Genomic DNA, 21,729 nt, shown 5'->3' on the forward strand with positions numbered 1-21,729 from the left:
CTTCCAAAATTGCTGAATCTTTGGGCAAGCCCACCACATATGAAAGAAGGAGCCTGGGCGGCCACATCCTCTCCAGCAGGAATGGTCTAATTGTGGATTTATGTGGTGGAGTCTAAGGGGCGGGTAATACCACCGTAACATGATCTTATATGCGCATTCCCTGTTGGTGATGTAGGTGAATGAGGCGTGAGTTCTGGTCCAAATGTGGCGAAGTTGGATATAGGTGAATCTGTCCCTTTCCTGGAGTTGGAACTTTTCCTTACATTGCTCAAATGTGAGGGGCCTCTCTCCCGTATATAGCTGGCCTATAGTCTCCAACCCGCCATTTATCCAGTTCTGAAAGTTGCGTGGGTGTGCTCCAGGTGAGAATGCCGGATTATGGAAGACCGGGGATCGTGGGCTCAGGCCTCTTGGCACTCCCTTACTCTTCAGCGCCCAGTCCCAGGAGCTTAGGGTATGTTTGGTTGATAGGAGGAGGTCTCCCCAGTGCGCTCTGAGGGTGGTGGGATGTGTGGCAAAAATCGCAGGGGTAGGGGCACTTGCGATTGTTCCAGTTCTACCCATCTAGATGGCTCTTTTTTCCCATGTTATCGGGCACATCTTGGCTAGTGGTTCACGCTCTGCCGGGGTGAGGCCAATGCTTAGGGCCGATGATTTGTCGAAAAGCCTTAGACCTCACCATAGCTAGCTATTTCTTGTAACGCATGTTTCAGGGATGACTGGCCTCTGAGATCGTGAGCAGTACGTCGTCTGCTTATAGGGCGATTTTGTGTTGCGTAGGGCCACTCTGTTGGCCTTTGATCTGGTTGTTTCGCCTGATTCTCTGAGCAAAGGGCTCCAGGGTGAGTGCAAAGAGCAGAGGTGTTAGTGGGCAGCCCTGTCTGGTTCCGCAGGACAGGGGGATCGGAGCCGAGCTGTGCCCGTTGATTCTCAGGAAGGTTCTTGGTCTGCTATAATTAGCTAGAATCATCGTTTGGAGTGCTGTCCCGAAGCCGAAGGCCCCCAGGGTGTGTTCCATGAACGCCCAATCCACCCTATCAAAAGCCTTGGCCGCGTCCAGTGCCATTAAGACTAGTTTCTGGGAGTTCTGGGAGGCAAGATCTACCAGGTTCATGGTTCTCCGAATGTTGTCTCCTGTCCTGCGGTTTAAGATGAAGCCGTCCTGATCGGGGTGGATAATGCAATTGCTGCCTTTTGCTGGTCTGCCAGTACTGTGAATACTGTCCAACTCAATTTCTTCTGGGGTCTTGTCTGCCAAGAGGTCCGCACAAGTCTTCTGGACCTCCCCCTTCAGATCCCTGTCTGCAACAGTCTCAGGCAGATTTTTCATTCTTATATTGATTTGCTGTGATCGATTCTCCATGTCCTCCATCTGCATTTCCAGGTTTTGTGTGGCCACATTGAGTCTCTCTATAGCTTCCCCCTGGGCTGTCGTGTCCTTGTCCACTTCCTTTAGCCCCCTTTCCAAAATGTCCATCCTTTCCCCCAGCTGCCCGGCTTCCTGTCTAATTTTCATAAAAGCTGAGTTGAGGTCTGAGCATATTAGTAGGAATTGTTCCTGAAAGTCTTGGTCAGTGACACCTGAAGGGACATCATATATTGGTGGACATCCTTGCTCTCCTGAAGTCATCCAGCAAGCACAGAATTGCTCTCTCCTCAACACGAGGTTAGTACCCTGACCACCCAGACGAAAGGTAAGCCCTGTTGAGCTTTTGGGGAGCCGTAACCACTGGCACTCTTGGCGTGCATGTGTTTTTGCCTAAATATCAAATGATCTTTTGCAAGACTTTAAATTTAAAGAAAAATGCTTGCCCCCCTGCACTGCTGCTGTGTGCATTCTACCATCCATTGGCTTCAGTAGAGGACCATCCTCTCCATCATGGCTGCCGCTGTATTTGTAGGCCTTGGGTAGAAAGCCCTGCTGGGATTGGGCCCCTTTTCCATCAAAGGCCCAATCAGGCGAGCCGGTAGGTGAAGCCGGCCCGCCTACCAAGGCCCGATTCTAAGGCCCCTGTCTGTGCCTGTCCGGGCCGAGGAGGGCCTGGAGGGCCACCACCCCTGTTCAAACTATGACTCAGCCTCCAGACTAATTACTGCTTCCCCATGTTATTGTATTAACGGACATCTATGCACCCTGCAGATCTGCAAGTGAGTTATGGCTGACCTCCACTGACCTCTCCTGAACCTTTTACTATGCCTTGACTCTCTACCTTCCTTGCCACAACTAACCCACATCATCTCACACTGCATTGTGCCTCATTAAAAAAAATATATGATTTTACATGTGTTTACTTTTTCATCTGTGAACCTCTTGTCTGTTGTAATTCTATTCCTTTCTTGTTTGCATTTATGCCTTTGTGACTACTTCTACTAGGCCACCTGGTGAGTTTAGCTAGAACTGCTGTGCAGCCACTCTTCTTTCATTCCTATTTTCTCTAACTGCTACACTATCACCTATCCCCTCCCCCTCTTTCACAAAGTCTGGTAGGAAAAAGCACAAAAAAGACCTCTTGAGTGCAAACCCTGGACTTCCCATCGCAGACACCTATGGCAGTGCTTTCTCTAGAGAGGTTTTCACTGATACTCTTCTCTGTCCCCTCTCCAGATCTATGGACCCCCCAATCTCATCTCCACACTCTCTTTCCTCATCCTCTATCATTAACGGTGACACCAAGTGGGAAGTCTTCTTGGCCGACTTCTCATCCTCACATTGCTTTGTTACTGTCACGGGCACTATCCTAGTTCAGGGTCCACAACCCAACCTCCTTCTCTTTGACCAGATCTTGCCTTCTCTCATTATCTTCCTTCCTTCTCCTGCATATACCCCTTCTACTCTCTCTCTACCTCCTCTGACTGGTGTTCAACGCCCCTGTACACCACCTTAGAATACTTTCAAATGCACAGACCTCCACCACCTGGCAACTGTTAACGCCCGCTCAGCCAACAACATTCCACTAACATCTGCCTCCTTCTTGAAGACATTGACCTCGACATTCTCGCTCTTACCGAGACCTGATTCAAATCCAGCTCAGTCACTGTTTTTCACTCCCTCCTCCCTGACTGCTTCAAGATCATCTCCAAGCCTCAACCTCACCGCACTGGCGGGGGGGATTGCCTTAATCTTCCCTGAGTGGGTTCCTGCTTCCATCTTACCCACCCAGCTCTACTCTTCCTTTGAGAGCCTGGTTGCAAGCCTGTCCATTGCTACCATTTAGCGGCCTCCAGGCACCACCACCCTGTTCCTCTCTGAATAGGCACATTTCTGCTCTTCCTTACTTTCATCAACCTTTATCAACCTTCTCCTGGGGGATTTCAACATCCAACTGGACTCCCCTGCCTCTGCATCCATCCTCTTCACTGACCTCTGCACCTACTTTCCCTCTCCATTCTCCCTTCTAGGCCAACCCACTCAGCTGGACATACTCTGGACGTATTCATACATTCGGACCTCTCTCTCTCCCCCCCACTAGTAACCCCTCTCTCCTGGTCAGACTATTCTCTCCTCTCATCCCACCTGGGTCCCTTTGGCCCTCTGACCGCCCCTCCCCCCAGAAGCCCTGCCAATCTTGTTTGCTAACATCCCCCCGATGAAACGAGTGTCAGCTGCTGACTTCGCTTCCACCTTCATCTTCACTTAACCCCCTACCTCTTATTCTAACTCTGACACTGCCCTCCGCAAACCCCACGTTTCCGTTACCAGTACTCTTGACATTCTTGCCCCAGTCATGAGGATCCGCCTGAAACCTGCCTCTAAGCGTAACACCTGGTACAATTCCGAAGTTGTGGCCCTGAAACAAAAGTGCAGGGCGGCAGAACGGAAGTGGCAAACCTCTGCCTCATCCTCTGACAAACTGGCCTGCCGCCTGCTCCAAGGGCAATACTGACTCTCCATCCGTGCCAAGAAAAGGGCCCACATACAGGCACGGGTTCCTGGTGCATCAACAACACAGATGAACTTTTCAAGATATGCAGGGAACTAGCCAACCCTTCTGCAGTCTCCTCCTCCCCTTCTCCTTCCCAGGCCCTCTGTATTATTCTCCTCCTCCCCTTCTCCTTCCCAGGCCCTCTGCAATGCACTGGCCACACACTTCACCCCCAAAACTCAGGACACCCTGATCACTCTTGCTACACACCCTCACAAGCCATCCCATACCGCTTACCCCCCACCCCAGCGTCCTCTCTCCTCCTTCTCCCATGTCACACCTGAAGAAGTTACCAGAGTTATCTGCTCCATGAAGTTCTCTTCTAAACAGGCTTCCCCTTGCTCATCCAGGACCATCAAGGATAACATTGGCTCTCTTGCCCCTGCGCTTGCTGATTTCTGCAATCACTCTTTTGACACTGGATCTTTCCCCTCCTCCCTTAAGCACTCCCTTGTGCGCCCACTCCTTAAAAAACCTTCAGCAGACCCTACCTGCCCTGCCAACTACCGTCCTATTTCCATATACCCCTTCCTGGGGAAGCTTCTGCATAAGATGGCATTGCCCATACTCCGCTCACACACCAAACTTGTTGGTCTTCTCCATGACCATCAATCTGGATTCCGAGCATCCAGAGGCACAGAAAATGCTCTTCTGAACACCTATGAAGAACTCCTTGCATCTCTGGACTCCACCTTCCCAGCTGCCCTCACCCTTATCGATCTCTCCTCTGCCTTTGACACAGTCAACCATTCCATCCTCATACAAAGGATCCATGATACACTTGGTATCTCGGAACGCACACTGGAATGGCTGACATCCTTCCCAAGGTGTCCTGGGCACCTTCTCCTCTCCTATTACCTTCTCCACCTGTGGTGTCCCCCAGGGTTCTATCCTCGCCCCTTGGCTCTTTAACATCTGCCTTGCTCTGCTTGCATGCCTCATCTCCTCCTCCAAATTCTAGTTTTACACGACCACACACAGCCCTTTTTCAAACTTCCTGCTGACCCCCTTGCACCCTCCATCAGCCTGTAATACTGAGATCCTTCCCATCAGGACCCCTGCTCCCTCCTCCTTCCCTTCACTCTGGCCTTCCTCCTTGGGCTATCCCCTGCTCCTTCTGAAGCCAAAAACCTTGGAGTCATCTCCAACTCCTCTCTCTCCTTCCTCCCTCACACTCAGGACATTGCCAAAAAGTCCCACTTTCAGCTCTTCCTTCTCAAAGGAATTCTCCCTTTTCTCACTTCCCCCAGAGGCTCAATATTACCCGAGCCCTGTTTCTCTCTACGCTTGACTACTCTAATAGCCTCCTCCTGAATCTAGCTTCTTCCACTCTGCGACCCCTCCGGATAATCTAGAATAGGGCAGCAAGACTTATAGTTGGCCTTAAGTGCAGGGACTGCATCTTTCCTGCCCTTAACAGTCTTCACTGGATCCCGGTTGCTGCACGGAATAAATTCAAATCCCTCTGCATCATCCCTAAGGCTGTCTAGGCCCTCCCACTACATCATCCACAAGGCTCTCTGGGACCTGGGACCACACTATCTTCAACTTTATCTTACTAAATACTCTCCCTCTAGACCACTACATTCCTCTAGCACCAACTCTTTGTGTGTAAAGCGTTTTGCTAAGCAGAGGGTAGGTGGTCGTTCCCCTTGAGCCAGACTTTCTTGAATTCGGAATCTCCTTAAGACTTTCCTCTTTACCTCCTTCTTCCCTTCCACTCTCCGCTGCTAATCCCACAGTTGCTGTGATTGGTGTCCGGGGGCCTTTATGCATCCTCAGACCCCTGACCTCCCACACCCAATCAGCCCAGCTCCTCTCTACCCTCAGCTCTTGCATTGGCACAACCTATGCCCCGGAGGTTCGCACTTACACCTAACATGGCTCTTGCCGTGTAGCACTCAAGAATCATAGCACTTCATCTGTGGCTCACCCATGAGCTCAGACTCCCCAGCACTTACCCCCTCTGCCCTCTTCCTTGTTGCACTTGCACCTTCTGACTACTCACAGGCAGGGGTGTTGCTAGGTCTGGAAAAGATTTGGGGCTATGCTAATGTCGGGCCGGTCAGGACTTGGGCTAGCTACCCTTTTGGTTGTAGTCCCTGAGCTTTTATCCGGGGCTACAACCAAAAGATCTGGGGCTATAGCTCCCTCAGACCCCCAACCTCCTAGCAACGTTTCTGGTCACAGGGCATAGGTTTGTCCTTTTCCCTCCTACTGCTCTTAAATATTGTGTTTTGTAATGTTTCACTGCCTTGTTCCCTCCCTTCGCTCTGTGGGCGCTTTAAAACCGTGTTTTACGTATTGTATAAGCACCTAACAAGCAAACAATAAATACAATAAATAACATAAGATATGGGTTCGTTGGCCTCTGCATCCGCGGGCTCTCCTTGGTTAGCGATGCTTTGACGTGCCTTGTTCGGTCCACTTTCCTCCGGTGGGACCCACTGGGTGGGGAGGGTGCTCCCTGCCTCCGCAGGGGCCGATGCTTGCTTCAAAGCCCTTGCTTTAGGTTTTGACATTTGCCTTCTTTTCCCGGGTCTCCTGCTTGTGGCTTTTCCAGTCTTTTGTGGTGGGAGGGGCCTCTTGAAGCTTTTTGTGGTGTGGTGCTTGCCCTTTTTCTCCAAGTGGGTAGGCTCTGTGGGGTCCTTGTTAGGCAACAACCTGTGCAGTTCCCTTGGGGACCACTGCAAAAGATTTAGGACTACAGGTGTTGGCAGTAAACCCACTTGGTAGCAGTCTGTACCACCTAGATTTACCTGGTAGCTGTGGCTGAGCAGTCAGACTTCCCTCAAGAAGAGTTAGGCAGTATGTAAAGTATACACAATAGGCACTCGGACACAATAGCACAAGCAAACACTGACCAGAGCTTTGGTATCAAGGTATATAATTATTTATTTAAAAACACACTTATTGAAACACTCCAGCACTATTATTGTAAATCACTCTAAACGCAGTTACTATTATTATATATACATCCCTTATTCCTTATCAGACAAGTCTTAGTTAACACCACTTATTTCCAGACAGAGGTGAGCGCTTAACTATAGATGGCACTCCAATAAGTTAACGAAAAAGGGAGGGAAAAAGGCAGAATGTAGGAAAATACACCACACTAATACTTAGGAACTCTTAAGCAAGGCAGGAAAGTCAAAGGTTACTTGTGAGCAAAAGTCCATAGGCCAGGCCTACTCTTGGAGAGAGCAGGGCACAAATGCACCCAAGATCACACAATGACAACAGGCTTAAAAAAGTCTTGCAGGGAGTTCAGAAAGGTTTTACCATACGTGGAAAGGATCCTCCAGCGGGGGAAGTTGTTCCTGGCAGCGGGTGCAAGTCGCGGCGTCGTCCAGAGGAAGAGAAGATCTCGACGTGGAGGAAAGCAGAAGGTCGTTACACTGCCAGGGAAGAAACCAGCCGCAGAGTTTTCCGGTTAAAGGTACTACCGTTTGATTTGCGGTAGTGGTAAAACGTGGTATCCCGGTTGCCGGGGTGCTTGGCACAGGCAAGGCGGCCACGAGATGCTCCAGGAAGCGAAAAAGGAAGCAGACTGGTTATCCCCACCAGTCGAAGGAAGAAGACTCTCCGGCCGGCTCACCTCTTGGGCCAATCACACAAGAGTGCGACTTGAGTTACCAAGGTAACTCAGTCCAGGGTGCCTAAACCCCCTCCCACACTCCCTGCGGTAACCAGACAGAGTGGCACCACTTTTGGAGGCTTCTGTGGAGAAGCCCGCCAAAAAGTGGAACAAAGGGCTCGACTTGGGTTGGAGTCACAGAATAGAACACAAACGCCATTTTAGAATCGAGTCCTGGCAAAAAGTACCAACTGGAGAATTAATATTAATTAAATAAACCGGCGGTATGTTCGAGGCTATGAGAATTAAATAATTAAAGTTGGTAGCCTCGAACAATGGGAAAATCCCATAGGGAAATATTTGCGGTTGAATATAAAAAGTAGTTTCCACTGCCACCAACCAAAACTCGATCAGGGGGGACGGAGACGTGCCCCCTCAACTAACAGACCCCGGGGCAATTGAATTGCCCCGACCAGTACGTCCACAATATGATGGTTTGTACTGGTTTCTGTTAATAATTTGGCACTAGTAAACCCAATGGTGACTTTACATGCCCTGGGAGACAGTAGTCAGTCCCAGGGTATGGAGTCTATGGTGGGTTGTCACTATGACACCCCTGTGTTACTGCACAGAGGGTGCGGTGTAACACACATAGTAAAAACACATGAGACGCTATGGAGTAAAGGACCCCATTGCCCATAAAACACATTAACAGTCAAAGGAACACCATAAATCATGCCCAAGAGTGGGAGAAAGAGTCTCACTCTTGGCAGGAGAAAAAAACAAACTCCAGAAATCCAGCAAAGCTGCTGGGGGACTCACTAGGTTAGGAAATTCAGCCTAAAGAGAGAATTCGCCCTAACAGTCCTCCAGACAGTTTTGCCTGCCGTGTGTCTCCTCTCGGCCCCAGCTGCTTCCCCTGCTTTATGTTTCGCTGTTCTGCTGATTGCAGATCACCCCTGGGGGCTTTCTGATAGGTTAGCCTCCCTGTGCTTCCTGGGCTAAATGGATGGTTTCTGGGTTTCTGGATTTCCCCCGGTGACCTTACTTCAAGTCCATTGCCCCCCCCAAACGCGCCTGAGTGCGGGCTTCCTCAACCACTGCCAGTGCACCCCTCTTATTAAGAGACAGATTGAGTCAGGCAGCTGGCTGCTGTCATCGGTTATATGCTGAGGGCCAGTTGCTGAGTCATTGGTGGTTGTCCGGTCCGGACGATTGACTTGGGCACCTTACCCACTCCTCCTTATCCCTGTCTCCAGGATGGTGCCAGTTTCCTCGTCCTGACTTGGGATAATTTGCACTTGCGGCTGTATGCACACTTCCTCGACTGATGCTATTTACGGAACGGCCGCCCGTCCCTCACTTCCTGTCGGGCCTGGGCTCCTTTCACCTCCCAGCCCCTGTACCGCCTCTCAATTCTGGATGCCTTCACACCAGTCCAGGGGGGGTGGAATCCCACCCCCACTTGCCTCCAGCAGGCCTGATCATGTGCTGGTTCCCTGATGGGGCCGGGCCGACCCACTGCCCGGCCTCGCTCACCCTTCGTTTGGGCCACTCCTGTAGCGTCCTCCCCCCGCCAGAGTCGTCCCGCTCCTCTGCCCGTCTTGCTCCTCTTATTGTCTGGGGCCTCGGTGCCTGTCCAAAGCTCTGCTAGGGCCACGCCCACCCCCGGCTGCCTCATGCAGGTTGCATCCTGCAGGTCTTCCGTTACCGGGGCTGGGCTCTCCCCGCTGCCTGGTTGCCTTTTTTCACTCCACTACGGGAGGACTGCGGAGCCAGCCCTGACCCCAGTAGGGCTCTCCCACCTTCTTAGTGGCTTCCAGCAGGACTGAGTCTTCCGCCTCTTGGCGACCCTTAAACCAAAGGGTGGTTGGGGCTTCCCTCTGTCTCCCGCTGCAGTGGACCGTTTCCAGCATCTCCAGGTAGTGGGGAACGCCGTATATACTCTGCAGGCAACGGAGCGGCTGCCGACACGAATATCTAGTGTCAGCGGCCATCTTGATCTCTTGCCTTTTTTTGTTGTTGTAATCCTTCAGGAGCATCTCATCTTGTTGGAGTACCTTTGCTTTCTTGCTTAGGAGAAAACAGGAGAAAGCCTGAAAGCTCATTGCCCCCAGTGTGCTGAACGCAAGCATCCTTCAGTTATTCACTTCACCAACGCCTTACAGCCACCCCTTTTATGCTTGAACCAACCTTTTACATCCTCAATAAAATATCTCTTGATACACTTATCTTGTGTTGTTTACCCACCCAGTGGCACTGGTTACAATGAGATCAAACTGGTGTTGGTGGGCAGTGTTGTGCGAGTCAATTGGCTCTGCATTGCAGGGTAAATCTATTTATACACTAAGACTTCATGGAAAAAAGTACATAAAAGCAACGCTTGTTAATTGTCGGATTCTCACTGGCTCGGAGCTTCCCAAGCACAAGTTTATGAACAAGTCAGTGGGGTAAATGTTAAGAGTTGTTGTGATGAGTATCCTGCTCGTATACCCGATTATTCTCCTAAATGTAGATTTAAATTGGTGAAAAATGAAAATCCACCTTCTTGATATTTGATACTTCGAGTAATGACATTTCTTTGTGTTTCCCTTCACAGGTAATTCTAATAGAATTCTTACCAAAATATCCAATCTTCCGGCCGGATTGAAGACTAGTGTTAAATGTCTTTTTCTGTAATCTGTCATTCCTACCCTTAGTGCCTTGTAGATGATTTTGAAAGAAGATGGGTCTACTTTGCTGTGTTTAAGAAAAAGTTCTTTATATAGAATGTTAGACTCTCCTCCTTGCTACATTATTTTCTTTTGTGTAAGAAGAGAACAATTTGCACATTTCTTTTGTATGTTAAGTGAGGCTTCTGTGTTGCACTCTGACTTTTAACATGAATATAAATAGTTGCCACTAAGGATCTCTCATCAGTGCTGCTTGACACTTGTTCTGAGCTCGCTGCCTTATTCATTTCTCGAATGTATGGTCCTTTTAACCTGCACCACACACTCCTGAAAGGCCAGAGGACAAAAATACTCGAGGGGACCATATCTGGTAGCCCAACAGTGTTCCGATTTGCTTGCGTAGGACTTGAAATTAGCAGCACTGATTGGTCCTGCACTTTGCAAGAACCATCATGTGTATTAAATATGTTGCTTATTTTCTGTACAAAAGATTTGTAAATACTGCTTCTGTGCATACTGTGTGATATGCCAATGTTTACAGAATGTAATATATAACTCTGTTTTGCCAACACATTTGCATAATTCGCTGTAATAGGGGTGTCAAGGAATACCCGGCACAGGTTGTTTGTTGAAGCCATAAAGAGTTTGTACTGTACATACGGTCAGATGTAGGGCTACGTTGCACTTTGTACTTAACATAGAAAACTCACTCATTTCTGCTTTCTTTAAAGGTATGTACAGTACTGTTTGTTCAGCGCAGACAGTGTTTTCATGTTTGGAAAAATGAACTGGAACATACTGCTCAAATTACACGATTAACCGCCACCTGTAGCCCGTTTTAGGAATACAAATGGCAAGTCGTGAAGAGATGAAATATAGACATTTTGTATTAAGTTGACCCTTTTTTGTATTAAGTGAATGCATATATCAGGGATATGAGTATTTAATAGCCAACCAAGAATACATTGATACTGTTGACTTTACATCTACAATGATAGTACCGATTACCCAATGTACATGTAGAGCAGGTCAGTCATTTACAGAACATCCTGAAATCTTTCAAGGTTTGGTTGAAATATTGATGTTTCGTAGCACAGGTAGAATAATGAGCGACCCTTTGTCTTTGGTATCTTATCTTTCTTTTCCAGTAGTAAGCACTGCAGAATGAAGTCACTGCAAGACCCAGGTGTTGTGGAAGGAAGCGATCTATTTAACCTACATATTTACCTGCAGAGTGTGATACAAAGGAATCTCATTTGTTTTAAAAAGACAAGCAAACCTTTGCATTGTTGTTATCTAACTTATTATTTTGCAATCTGTAATGGACAAAAGGGAAGCCTCTGCTTGAGTAAACATGTTCAGTCTCAGGTGTAGGGATAACTTGTCAGGTCTTTACATTGTGTGCCCTTCTCCTTTCAGGAAATGCCATGGCAAATAGCTGACAGTGGTTTTCAATTTCAGTTAATCAAATGCGTTTGTTTAGTTTTATGGTAATGTTCTGTTTTAAGCATAGCAATTTGGTTGATGTAGAGGCTAGAGGACGTTTTTACAGATAGGCTGCCATTGCCACCTTTTTTTGCCAATGGGGCTGTAGTTCAAAGGATGGAAATGGAAATTGTAATAGTAAGATAAGCGGAAAGGTGAACCATGGTGCAGACGGCCACAGCATGTTTTCAACTGATCCAGCATGCTCATTGATTGTGTGTATGCTTCAACAGGTGTTTCTAGGAGAAGGTAGACGAGTTGCATTGGCAGTTGAGTATTCGGTTTACTCGGACTCAATGACCTTCATATTGTTGTAATTTTAAAGTATTTTAAGCATTTCTTCTGATAAAATTGACAATAGGCTTAAACCGTGTAAATTTATTATGTGAAAGTTGCCGATTCAAAAGACATCCTGAAAAAACATATAGTGCATTCTAAGTTCAGGCTTGTCAAAGAAGATTTTGTCTGTTAAAGTATAGCGATTGTAAACGCTTTATGTAGTTAAATTTACACTTTGTATGCACTGGTTATAATTTGGTTGATGCTACGTGTGGCAGATGCTATTGCTAGTGGTAGTCTCACTAGGTTGAGTGACCTATTTCCTTGTTATTTGGCACTGTGTGACAATACAGCATTTACAAATGTTCTTGGAATGTGGGATTTTAGGACTGGTAAAGTCTTGCTGTTTTTTTTTGCCACCCTTTTGTGCCACCTACGATATTAGCATCATAAATTAAGGTTGGCTAATTGCAATGTGGCAGCATCAATATTTATGAAGTACAGGGGTGCAACTTTTGTGTTCCAGATTTGGGAAAGAACGTTCAGTGATCTGAAAATCACCTTTTTTGACATTGCTCCTAGGCAAATAGTGGTCGGAGTCCTTTGCATTCTGTGGCATTCAAAAGTCCTAGATATTGACACTAGAAAGATTTGGATGTTGATTGTGGCCATGCCGTAGCCTGACCTGCCTTGTTACTACAATATGGTAAAATATGTGCTAGATTGAAAGAGCACTTTACAGCTAGATTTCTGCTATCTGGCCATCCCTATTGTCCCTTCTGCAGTTTGACTTTATAACCGGTAAGCCTTTATTTGTGACTTCCCAAGGATTTGTTGAGGACAACATTGTGCGGTTCCCCCGCTCAATGTTCTGTTCTCTTTATTTTGTGTATGTAAACAAATGTTGATTCTTTAAAGTCCTCCTGTTCAGAACCTTTCACATTTCTCACATTTCTACCTCACTTAACATTCCCCACACCCATTTATTTCAAATTCAGAAAGTAATTTCATGCCCCCTACATTTGAGGTTGAGTCCAACTAATGGCCCTAGAGACACATAGAATCACAACCTGTGCCTTTTTGAAGTATATCATTTGGTTTGAAAATTTAGATTGAATAAATAGTAGAGTAGTGTTACTCCTTTTTAAGCACTGTGAATGATGGAGCATGTTCAAATCATCCAGACTTAATGACTCTTCCTTCCCCAGTGCATGTAATCTGTCAGGCTCCAGATTCCTCAGTGGCTAAACTGCCAACATCTACTCCACTCCCTTCAATTCCTTTTGTGTTGCTGTCTTTGATCCAATACGTCTAACCCTCTCGCGACATACAAACAATATTATTAAACACTGTCTCCACGAAGAAAAAGCCCTGCCTGAGCAGATTGTTACCGACAATGCAAAAGGCTAAACCGAAGTGGTACAAAGAATCTCTTAAGACCTCTTAATAATGACATTTTTTGTTTTGGCAGGATAATTGTTTTAATTGTTTTTTGTGACAGTACCCACAGTTAGCCTCGCCTTCACATTTATCTTATTGTTACATTAATAAGCAAATTGACTCCAATGAAGAAATAGGCAAATTACATTTTCAGTAGTCCAACAATGCGATTACAAGTTTTTGGTCATAGGAATGTTGCCTCACCTGATGACATCCCTGTGCAATACATTTCCTTTCCCCTCTCCCAACTAACCAACAGCAGAATAAAAAACACATAATGCTCATACTATTCAGACCATGGAAGAAAGTCAACACTGCACCATCTCTTCTCCAGCAGATTCACTAATCACTGACTTCACACCCAATGTTTGAGGAGAGGCTAGGTATCTATGGTGCTCGTTACTAAATTTCTGTTGCCAAATTCCTCAGAAAACGCTCAATGTGTTGTCGCCCAATTAAGACAAGAAAATAAATCACACTTAGAAACTTGCAAGTCTTAGGCATTTCAAATATTCGCCACGTATCACACCTGATAAAAAGTACAACCCCATTACCAGAACTGATCCATTATACTCAAAGGGAGACCCCAGCGCCTGATCACTTTCATATTGTTTTAGATAACCAACTCGAAAATCTGAAAGCCATCCAAAAACTAGTCCATTGAGCACAAGTACTTCTGAGCAAGTATACTCATCCATAATGTCACCACTATCTACCAATAAATCTCTTTCAGCCATAACATATGACCTCACACATTATACTAACAGCATCCCATGCCAGACCCTCGTCCCCTTTGTCTGACTTCATGCATTGTGTAACACAAGCTGCTCTGTCTGCCACAAGTATCTTGAGTAACGGATGCACTCTAATTTTTCCAGTTGTCACTTAAGCTTTAAACACTCCTATTTCCCCCCCTCCCATCCCTCATGCATCCCCACTGATGTTCAGCAATTTTGCTAAGGCCACAATATACTTCCATTGTTCTATGTGTATAGTCACAGGGTAAACGCAAGACTTTGGAAACTTGCAACCTAATTGACAGTTTCAGTTTGGGCACTGCTCAGCCATTGGAAAAGCAGTTGTGTTCTTCCGAAAGGACCTGAAGTCTTCAGTTGTGAAAAATGGGGGCATCATTACATTAAACCTACTGTTCCAATCCCACACAAAATGTGGAATAGTCCATTCTGTTAGAGCACCTCTTTCCAATCAGTAGTCCAACGGTTTAAGTTTTCAAAACCCCAAGCGTTGAATAGATCATGTTACCACCTGGCTGCAAACCACAAGTTAATTTGCTCAATTCCTACGGCATGTACAGGTCATTGGTTATGCTTAACAAATATATTTAACTACTCGCTTCACTGTCATGTAGCGCACGTGGCTCAATGACCAGACAAACCCGGAAGACTCGTCTTTAAGGTAGTTTATTAGGGATCTGATAAAGTGTGGGGGCAAAATAATAAACTGGGAAAGCATGATGTACATCTAAATAGCAGGATAGCTTGGTGTCCAACCAAATTTTTAGGATAACTCAACAATGCCTCTCAATCCCACGTGGTATCGGGTCCTGTCCCAGGAAATGAAAAAAGTGAAGACGGAAAAGTCTCTTTCAAGAAAAAGAAAGGTTTGTATTGCTCACCTTGCAAAGGACTTGACTTCCTCTGGATTTCCTCGATGGTTGAGGGTAATCAGTGGTTTTCATAGGGAGAAATTTCCTTATCTTGTGGTTCGCAGTGGGTGAGGCTTGACAGTGACGCCCTTGTTGTGAACTTGAGGTAATGTCCTCCTAGAAGGACCTCTCCTCCCCAACAAAAGGAAGCAGAGGCTTGAAGTTTAAGTGGGGCACCTCCCGAAGTGATGTGGGTGAAGCATGTTCCCCAGGGTGGGTGTGTGGTCAACTAACCACCCTACTGCTACCCTGTCCCATTAAATTAGTCTATGCCGAACCTTGAGAGTTTGGCTTTCTTGTCCTACCCCTAGGCTTTTACCTTCTCCAAGCGACCTTTGTAGACTGAATTACTACAAAATAAAATTCCACCAACTCCCAGTCTCCTATCCAGAGTTCCCCCCCCGTTTCCCAACCACCTCTTTGGTCTATAGCTCTTCCCCTTCTGTCCTCTCTTGATCACCACCTTCGGCGCTGTGAGCAGAGTCCGTCTTATACTCTCACCTAGACCCATTACCTACTCCTGCTCCTCTTTCACCCCTTTGAGCACAGCTGTCTCCCCTCTATAAATCTCCACCCACTATCACCTTCCTCTAGGCACAACTGTTTCTACTCTCTAGATCTTTCTATTATCTTCTTGACCCCTTTGGCACAACTTTCCCGCATTCTACATCTTCACCACAATCCTGTACTACGTGTCTTTGTGCAGATCTCTGACCACTTTCACATCCCCTTGTCCTCGCTGTCTTCACCCCTATTGATAACACTGTCTATATGACATATTTACTATCTTTGGCCACTACTACCTCACTTCTTATCAGCAGGTCCAGTTCTCTTGGCTCCTCCAGTCTTATGGGTCCCTCCTCAAGCTTCCAGGCTCCAATGTTTCTCAGCCTTCTAAATCTCTCTTCCAACCCCAGTGCTCTGCTTCCTCTCCAGATCCTCCAGTTCTCTTCCAGCCTTCTCACAAACCTCTGTCTCCAACTACTACTGCACCAGCTTCCCCTCTTAGCCCGAGTCCTTTATAGGGGTCTAGACCTGTCTCCCAGCCTCTTTGGTTTGTCAGCTCGATCAGGGATTGGTGGTTGTGCTTCGGCCAAAGGAGGGCTTGCAGTCCTGATCTTGGACTTGAGATTGGCTTTTCCCTCCCCCCCATGCAGTCCTCTCTCTGCCTAGCACACCCTGGCCCTGCTTTCCATCCTATCTCAGGGGAAAGGAAATTCAGGTCTGTCTCTTCAAACAATTGTTGTAGGGATTTGCTGGTGGGCTCCACCCCCACGGATGGCTTCCAGTTCTGATGAGGGACCTGGGATGCCTAGTCCCTCTTCCCGAGTGGTGATCTCTCTGGTTTTCGTGAGAAAATTCAGTGTACCCAATATCTGAGATGCTCGGAGGATCATTGACTTCTCGCCCTTTACATACCGTTAGCGCAGCAAAACCTGCAATGAATTTGCTCTCATATTATACTTCCAACTCCAACTGTATTCTCAAGTCTATGCCCTCACAAGCTCCTCCTTTTGGATCCCAAAAACATAAAAAGCATCCATCCCACTGATAATCTCTTAATGACTAACATGTCAACGCCATCTCCGAACTGAGGTGATCCAAACTTGACTTACAACTGCAAAAGTCTTTACATGGAAATGCAACCTCCTTTAACTCCTTAAAACATATACAATTATGCTGCACAACCTGGGGCCGGAGAAACCTCCACCCAACTTCAAACTAGACTGGTGTTCTGTAGCCTGCTAGATCATGTTCAGAGCCCTTTTATGTATGCTACTGATGTTGCCGAAACAGGGTCGCACCCTACCGAACAAATCTTTTTCACCCTCACAAACCTGACAGGATCAAACTTCTCTAAAGTCACTGCTTCTCTATATCTAGGGCTTTAGGGTATATGTTCTCCTGGAGGAAGTGCACTCTCCCTGAAAATCCATGCGATAGAGTATCACCAGACCTTCAGAAAACACCATAAAATCTGTTGTTCCCTGAAGTAGTGCCCATGTGTTAACCAACCATTTGCAACATTGGCTCAGCTACAAGATGCAACTCTAGTGGTTGTGGAATGATCTATTTCAATTTTTTCAAGTCAACAAAATACCTGTACCTCCCCCTTCTGATCATTCTACTATTTCTACTTTTACTTCTGATGACTTTGCTTACTTTTTTTAAGATCACAATTGAACGTATTTGACTTGCATTAAATCACAATGTTTCTTCTAAGTATCCCAGAGTTCTTTGGTCTTCTGTTCCTGGTCATTCCTTTTGCTCTTTTATGCCTGACTGATGTTATCTCTTCCTTTTTCTGCACTCATCTGACTGCTGCTTCCTCAGACATAGTTCTTACTACTCACGTCAATCTTTCTTAAACGTCTGGATATTTTGTAGCTGCTATTATTCCTTTACTTAAAAAATCTTCTCTAGAGCCAACAGAACTCTCAAATATTCATCCAATTTCTTTCCTTCCTTATTTGTCTAAAATGTTAGAACGGCCTGCATACTGTCAACTTTCTTCTTATCTCCACAACCATAATCTGCTTCCCTCTCCTCCATCAGGCTTTGGACCGGGTTTTGCAGCTGAGTCCGCACTTCTTTCTCTCTCAGATCAAATTCTTTACACCACCCGACATCTTCAACTTTCTTCTATATTGATTTTGCTTGAGCTTAGTGCAGCGTTTGACACGATTGATCACCTTACTCTGCTGTCTACTCTTTCCTCTATGGGTCTTTCGGGCACTTTTCTTCAATAGTTTTCTTCTTATCTTTCCAATAGTTTACTATTTCTTGAAAGGGTTCTTCCTCCGACTCTTTTTCTGTGCCATATGGTGTTCTCAGGGCTCAGCTCTTGGTCCACTTGTATTTACACTTTATACATTATCCTTGACTTCCTTAATTTCAGATCAGGGCTTCCAGGTTAATCTCTATGCTGATGATCCACAGATTCTACTTTCAGTCTATTCACCAGTGTCTGACTTCTTGTCTTCCCGCTGGAAATCTTTCCGCTTTATCTGAATCCCATGAACACTGAAATCCTATTCTTTATTACTTCTTCTAAAATTTCTCCAAACTCTTATTTCTTATCCCCCTCTTAAGCTTTCTATTTCTCACCAGGCGTGTAATCTTGGTTTTATTTTTGATTCCTCTTTCATCACACACTCAGATTGTCATAGTCCAATCCTGTCACTTTCATGTTTTTAACATTAAAGGATTTGTCATTTGCTTACCTTTGCTTCAACTAAAACTCAGATTTTTCTATGTTGTCACCACTACTGCTGCTCTCTTTATGTAGGCCTTCCCACCTGAGCTCTTTATCCTCAATACTGTATTTTTCATTCCGTGGTAAGGATTGTTACCGCTTATTTGGCTCATTTTCATTGGCGATTTGAGTATTGGTTTATGTACTTAGTTTTCAAAAGTATTCACGCTCTTGCTACTTCTGCTCTTTGTTCTTTGAGTTCTCTTAATCACCCTACTTAGAGACCTTTGGTCAGTTTCACACTTTTTTCTCTCTGCCCCTCACCCACCTTGTCCTTCTTCATATTTTCGTTCATTTCTTCTTCTTACCCCTAGCATATTGGACGTCTTACCACAAGGTATTCTTTCCTATTTTTCTGTAACTTCATTTAAATAATGCCTTAAAATTAATTTGCTGCAGACCACCTTTTCTGGAATTGTCATGTGAACTATTGCTCTGGACCATGACCATTTTCTTTCAATGTTTATTTCTGATGTACAATTAATTTTGATTTGTTGAGTACTTTGGATAAAAGCTTTAAGCATTGTTAATAAATTATACATATTTTATGACTATAGAAACATTATTATTAAATCAATTGAACTAACCCAGCTTGTTTGTGGATCTGAGGGTTTGGTAAAACATTTAGACAAACTCATTCATTAGTAACAGATAAAGATTGAGTTGCCATATCTAAACTGGAATATTATGCGCAACATGCCTTCTCTCGAACAAATAGCAACAATGAAACATTTTAAAATACAAAGAATGGATACAGATTCAAATAAAGCCCTAATCCAGAGCTTACCACAGAATGATAAATAAAAGGTACTGGAATGGGAACAAGACTGTTACTCACAAAAACACGTTTATAGCAGCATTTCTTGCAAGATATGTCTGATTGTAAACCTTTTTTAAAAAAAGAAATATATATATACATTTGAAAGAGTTCTTTTTTTTCTGAATATATCTTTCTGGCCATCCATCTGTACACTGTGTTAACGTCCATCATTGTGAAACTGCACATATATTTCTCAAATCTGCCGGGCCTCGATTCCATGTCCCTACCCCTCCCGGTATTTTTAAGATCTTCGTCGAAACGTTTAGTAAAGTAACCCGGTCCCTTTGTGATTGTAATGGCAGCATAGCTGATTTGAAGGAGGGCAGTATCCGGGAAGGGTATCTGTTTTTTGCTGTTATCATGGGATTTGTGTTCACCCTGAAAAATGGTCTTGTGCTAGCAGTGATTATATTTAAATTAACTTGGCTAATGTATATATTTAAAATCCATCTCATATGACAGGTAAACGTGGATATCTCCTTGAATAGGTCGGTTCTGTAGGTGTGATTAAATATTATGTTTCAGTGTTAATAGGCAAATCTTCCCTAGGTATTATAAAATGTGTTTTCGTTTTTTTAACTGGAAAAGGAAGTGCCTTGCTTATTTAAAAAAAAAAAAATAACCATAAAGTACTAAGAAGCAAGAAGGAGAATGGATTCCACACAAAGCGTCAAACATTTCTCGAAGCCTACTAACCAGTGCTTGTTTTGTTACATGTATGATTAGCATTTTTTCCTTTTGTTATTTACTTTTGCCAGTTATTTGTGTGCTGAATGCTGTTCAATGTTGAAGAAGAAGGGTACTAAGGCAAGAATATGTATTGCAGGGTCACAAATTAAGATATCGCACTTGTGATTTAGGGAGGTGTTTAAAAATCCTTTCTGGCCATCTATTAGTTGGGTAAAGTTCAAATGGAATCGTCATGTATGATTTACTTTCTCTTAAGTGTTGTCCATCTGAAGATCCAATGGAAAGTGTTCAAAGTAATGCCCCTGAGGCATACTGGAGGAAGCCATGTTTGCCTAGAAGTTTTCTCTGTATTTATCTGATTATTTACAATGGTTCTTAAGGGCAAATCTGGGATTTAATGGCTATGTCCAGAGGATATTTGTTCCACAATCTAATTGGCGCTTTTCTCCACTGCCCCCAAACCGCTCTGGGTACCTTTTTATGTATATGCATATTGGAGTGTCATTGGTAGTGTGCAGAAGTGGGTGGAATACTATGCCAGCTTCCTTATCACTAGCATTTTAAGCAATAAAATAATGCTAAAACTGTGCTGATATTCAGTGTGTACATTCTATAAATGTACTTGCGGAAGTTCGGTCTTATTCAGCAGAAGCATTTTCTTCCCTTATTTCGTTTTGTTTGTATGTAAATTACTTGTAACACAATTATTTTGAAAAAAAATCTGACTTTTTTCCTGTATGACAATTTTCTTTTGTTGTTAAACCATAGTCTTTAAATGTGTTTACAAATTGAGAAAGCCACTTTTTATTATTCTTTGAGATGACCTCATGCCTTGGAACTGTCAAAATAATGTTCTGTATGTGCTTTTTCTCAGGAGTTTACTGCATCTACTAAACAGTGGTAAAGCCAGAGACTTAAATACAGTTAAACTTGTTTAATATGAACCTGATTGTTAGCTGTTTTATTTTAGTTTTTGTGATAACAATAAAAAGGCAATTGGAAGCGCACAGTCACATGGTCAAGAGTAAACTAGGGTGTCCCTCTGTTTTGGTTCAGATATATTTCTTGCCTTTGCTGATCATGATGTACATTGAAATGAAATTCCAGAAGAAGAAAAAAGTTATTTTTAATGAATTTATCAAACATTTTCATTTGGGTTTCTGATAATGTGTTAAAGAAGTAAATTGCCAAGAGTTTGGAGCTTGTTAACCAATCAGAATCCCTTCATTTTCTGTTTGGATAGTCTATAACACAATTGTTGTAAACAAAGTATACTAAGTGAAAAGTATTTTAAGTTTTGAAATCACTCGCTGTTTCACATATCAAGGTAGTTTAAAAATTGTGCTATATGGTGCCTGATTTTAAAATCATTTAGACCACATACGCAAATGATTTCTCTCTGGACTGGCAAACGCTTTCTAAAATAAGGCACATTTGAAACAGCCTGCCTCATTTCACCAATCCAAGATTGTGGTCTTCCTAGCATTAGTATTAAAATAACTTTGGCCATACCTTCTCTTGCAGTGTGATAATGAATCATTTTTTCCTCAAATTATAAAGATTCATTTTGGTGCTCATCGTTTCACATAGCTTCTCAGCCTCCTTGTTCTCTTTGCTGCCTAAGATCTCTCTTCCTGACGCTCTCTAAATACTGCAGATGACTGTATGACCTCCTGCCAAGTAGGTCTCTTTGTTTCTATCTCTTAGAATGCTACAATAGTCTTTGCCGTCTCTCTACCAATTGGGGTCTCTCAGGAATCTGTCCTGGGTTATTTCCTATTCGCTCTAAACCTCATGCCTTGACAAACCCATCTCTTTTGGATTCTTGTATCATCTTTGTCAGTGTCGCACTTTTTCTACTTCACTGTGACGGGTCAGACATGAAAGCTGGACACAAAGTTGTCATGTTTTTGGTTAAAGA

At 44.5% G+C, this 21,729-nt stretch overlaps 1 protein-coding gene across 1 annotated transcript in view; it reads left to right on the top strand.

Moving 5' to 3' along the window:
- The window catches only part of LOC138480805 (cysteine-rich hydrophobic domain-containing protein 2-like), a 455,363-nt gene extending 434,548 nt beyond the window's left edge, over nucleotides 1–20,815 (top strand). Inside the window, exon 6 of the mRNA XM_069612551.1 lies at nucleotides 10,100–20,815. Coding sequence (XP_069468652.1) covers nucleotides 10,100–10,150 — 51 coding nt within the window. The 3' untranslated portion in view covers nucleotides 10,151–20,815. The remainder of the gene's footprint in view (nucleotides 1–10,099) is intronic.
- Nucleotides 20,816–21,729: the final 914 nt, after the last annotated feature.

The sequence above is a fragment of the Ambystoma mexicanum genome, chromosome 5p (genome assembly GCF_040938575.1).
Source record: "Ambystoma mexicanum isolate Mex_15411 chromosome 5p, UKY_AmexF1_1, whole genome shotgun sequence".
NCBI lineage: Eukaryota > Metazoa > Chordata > Amphibia > Caudata > Ambystomatidae > Ambystoma > Ambystoma mexicanum.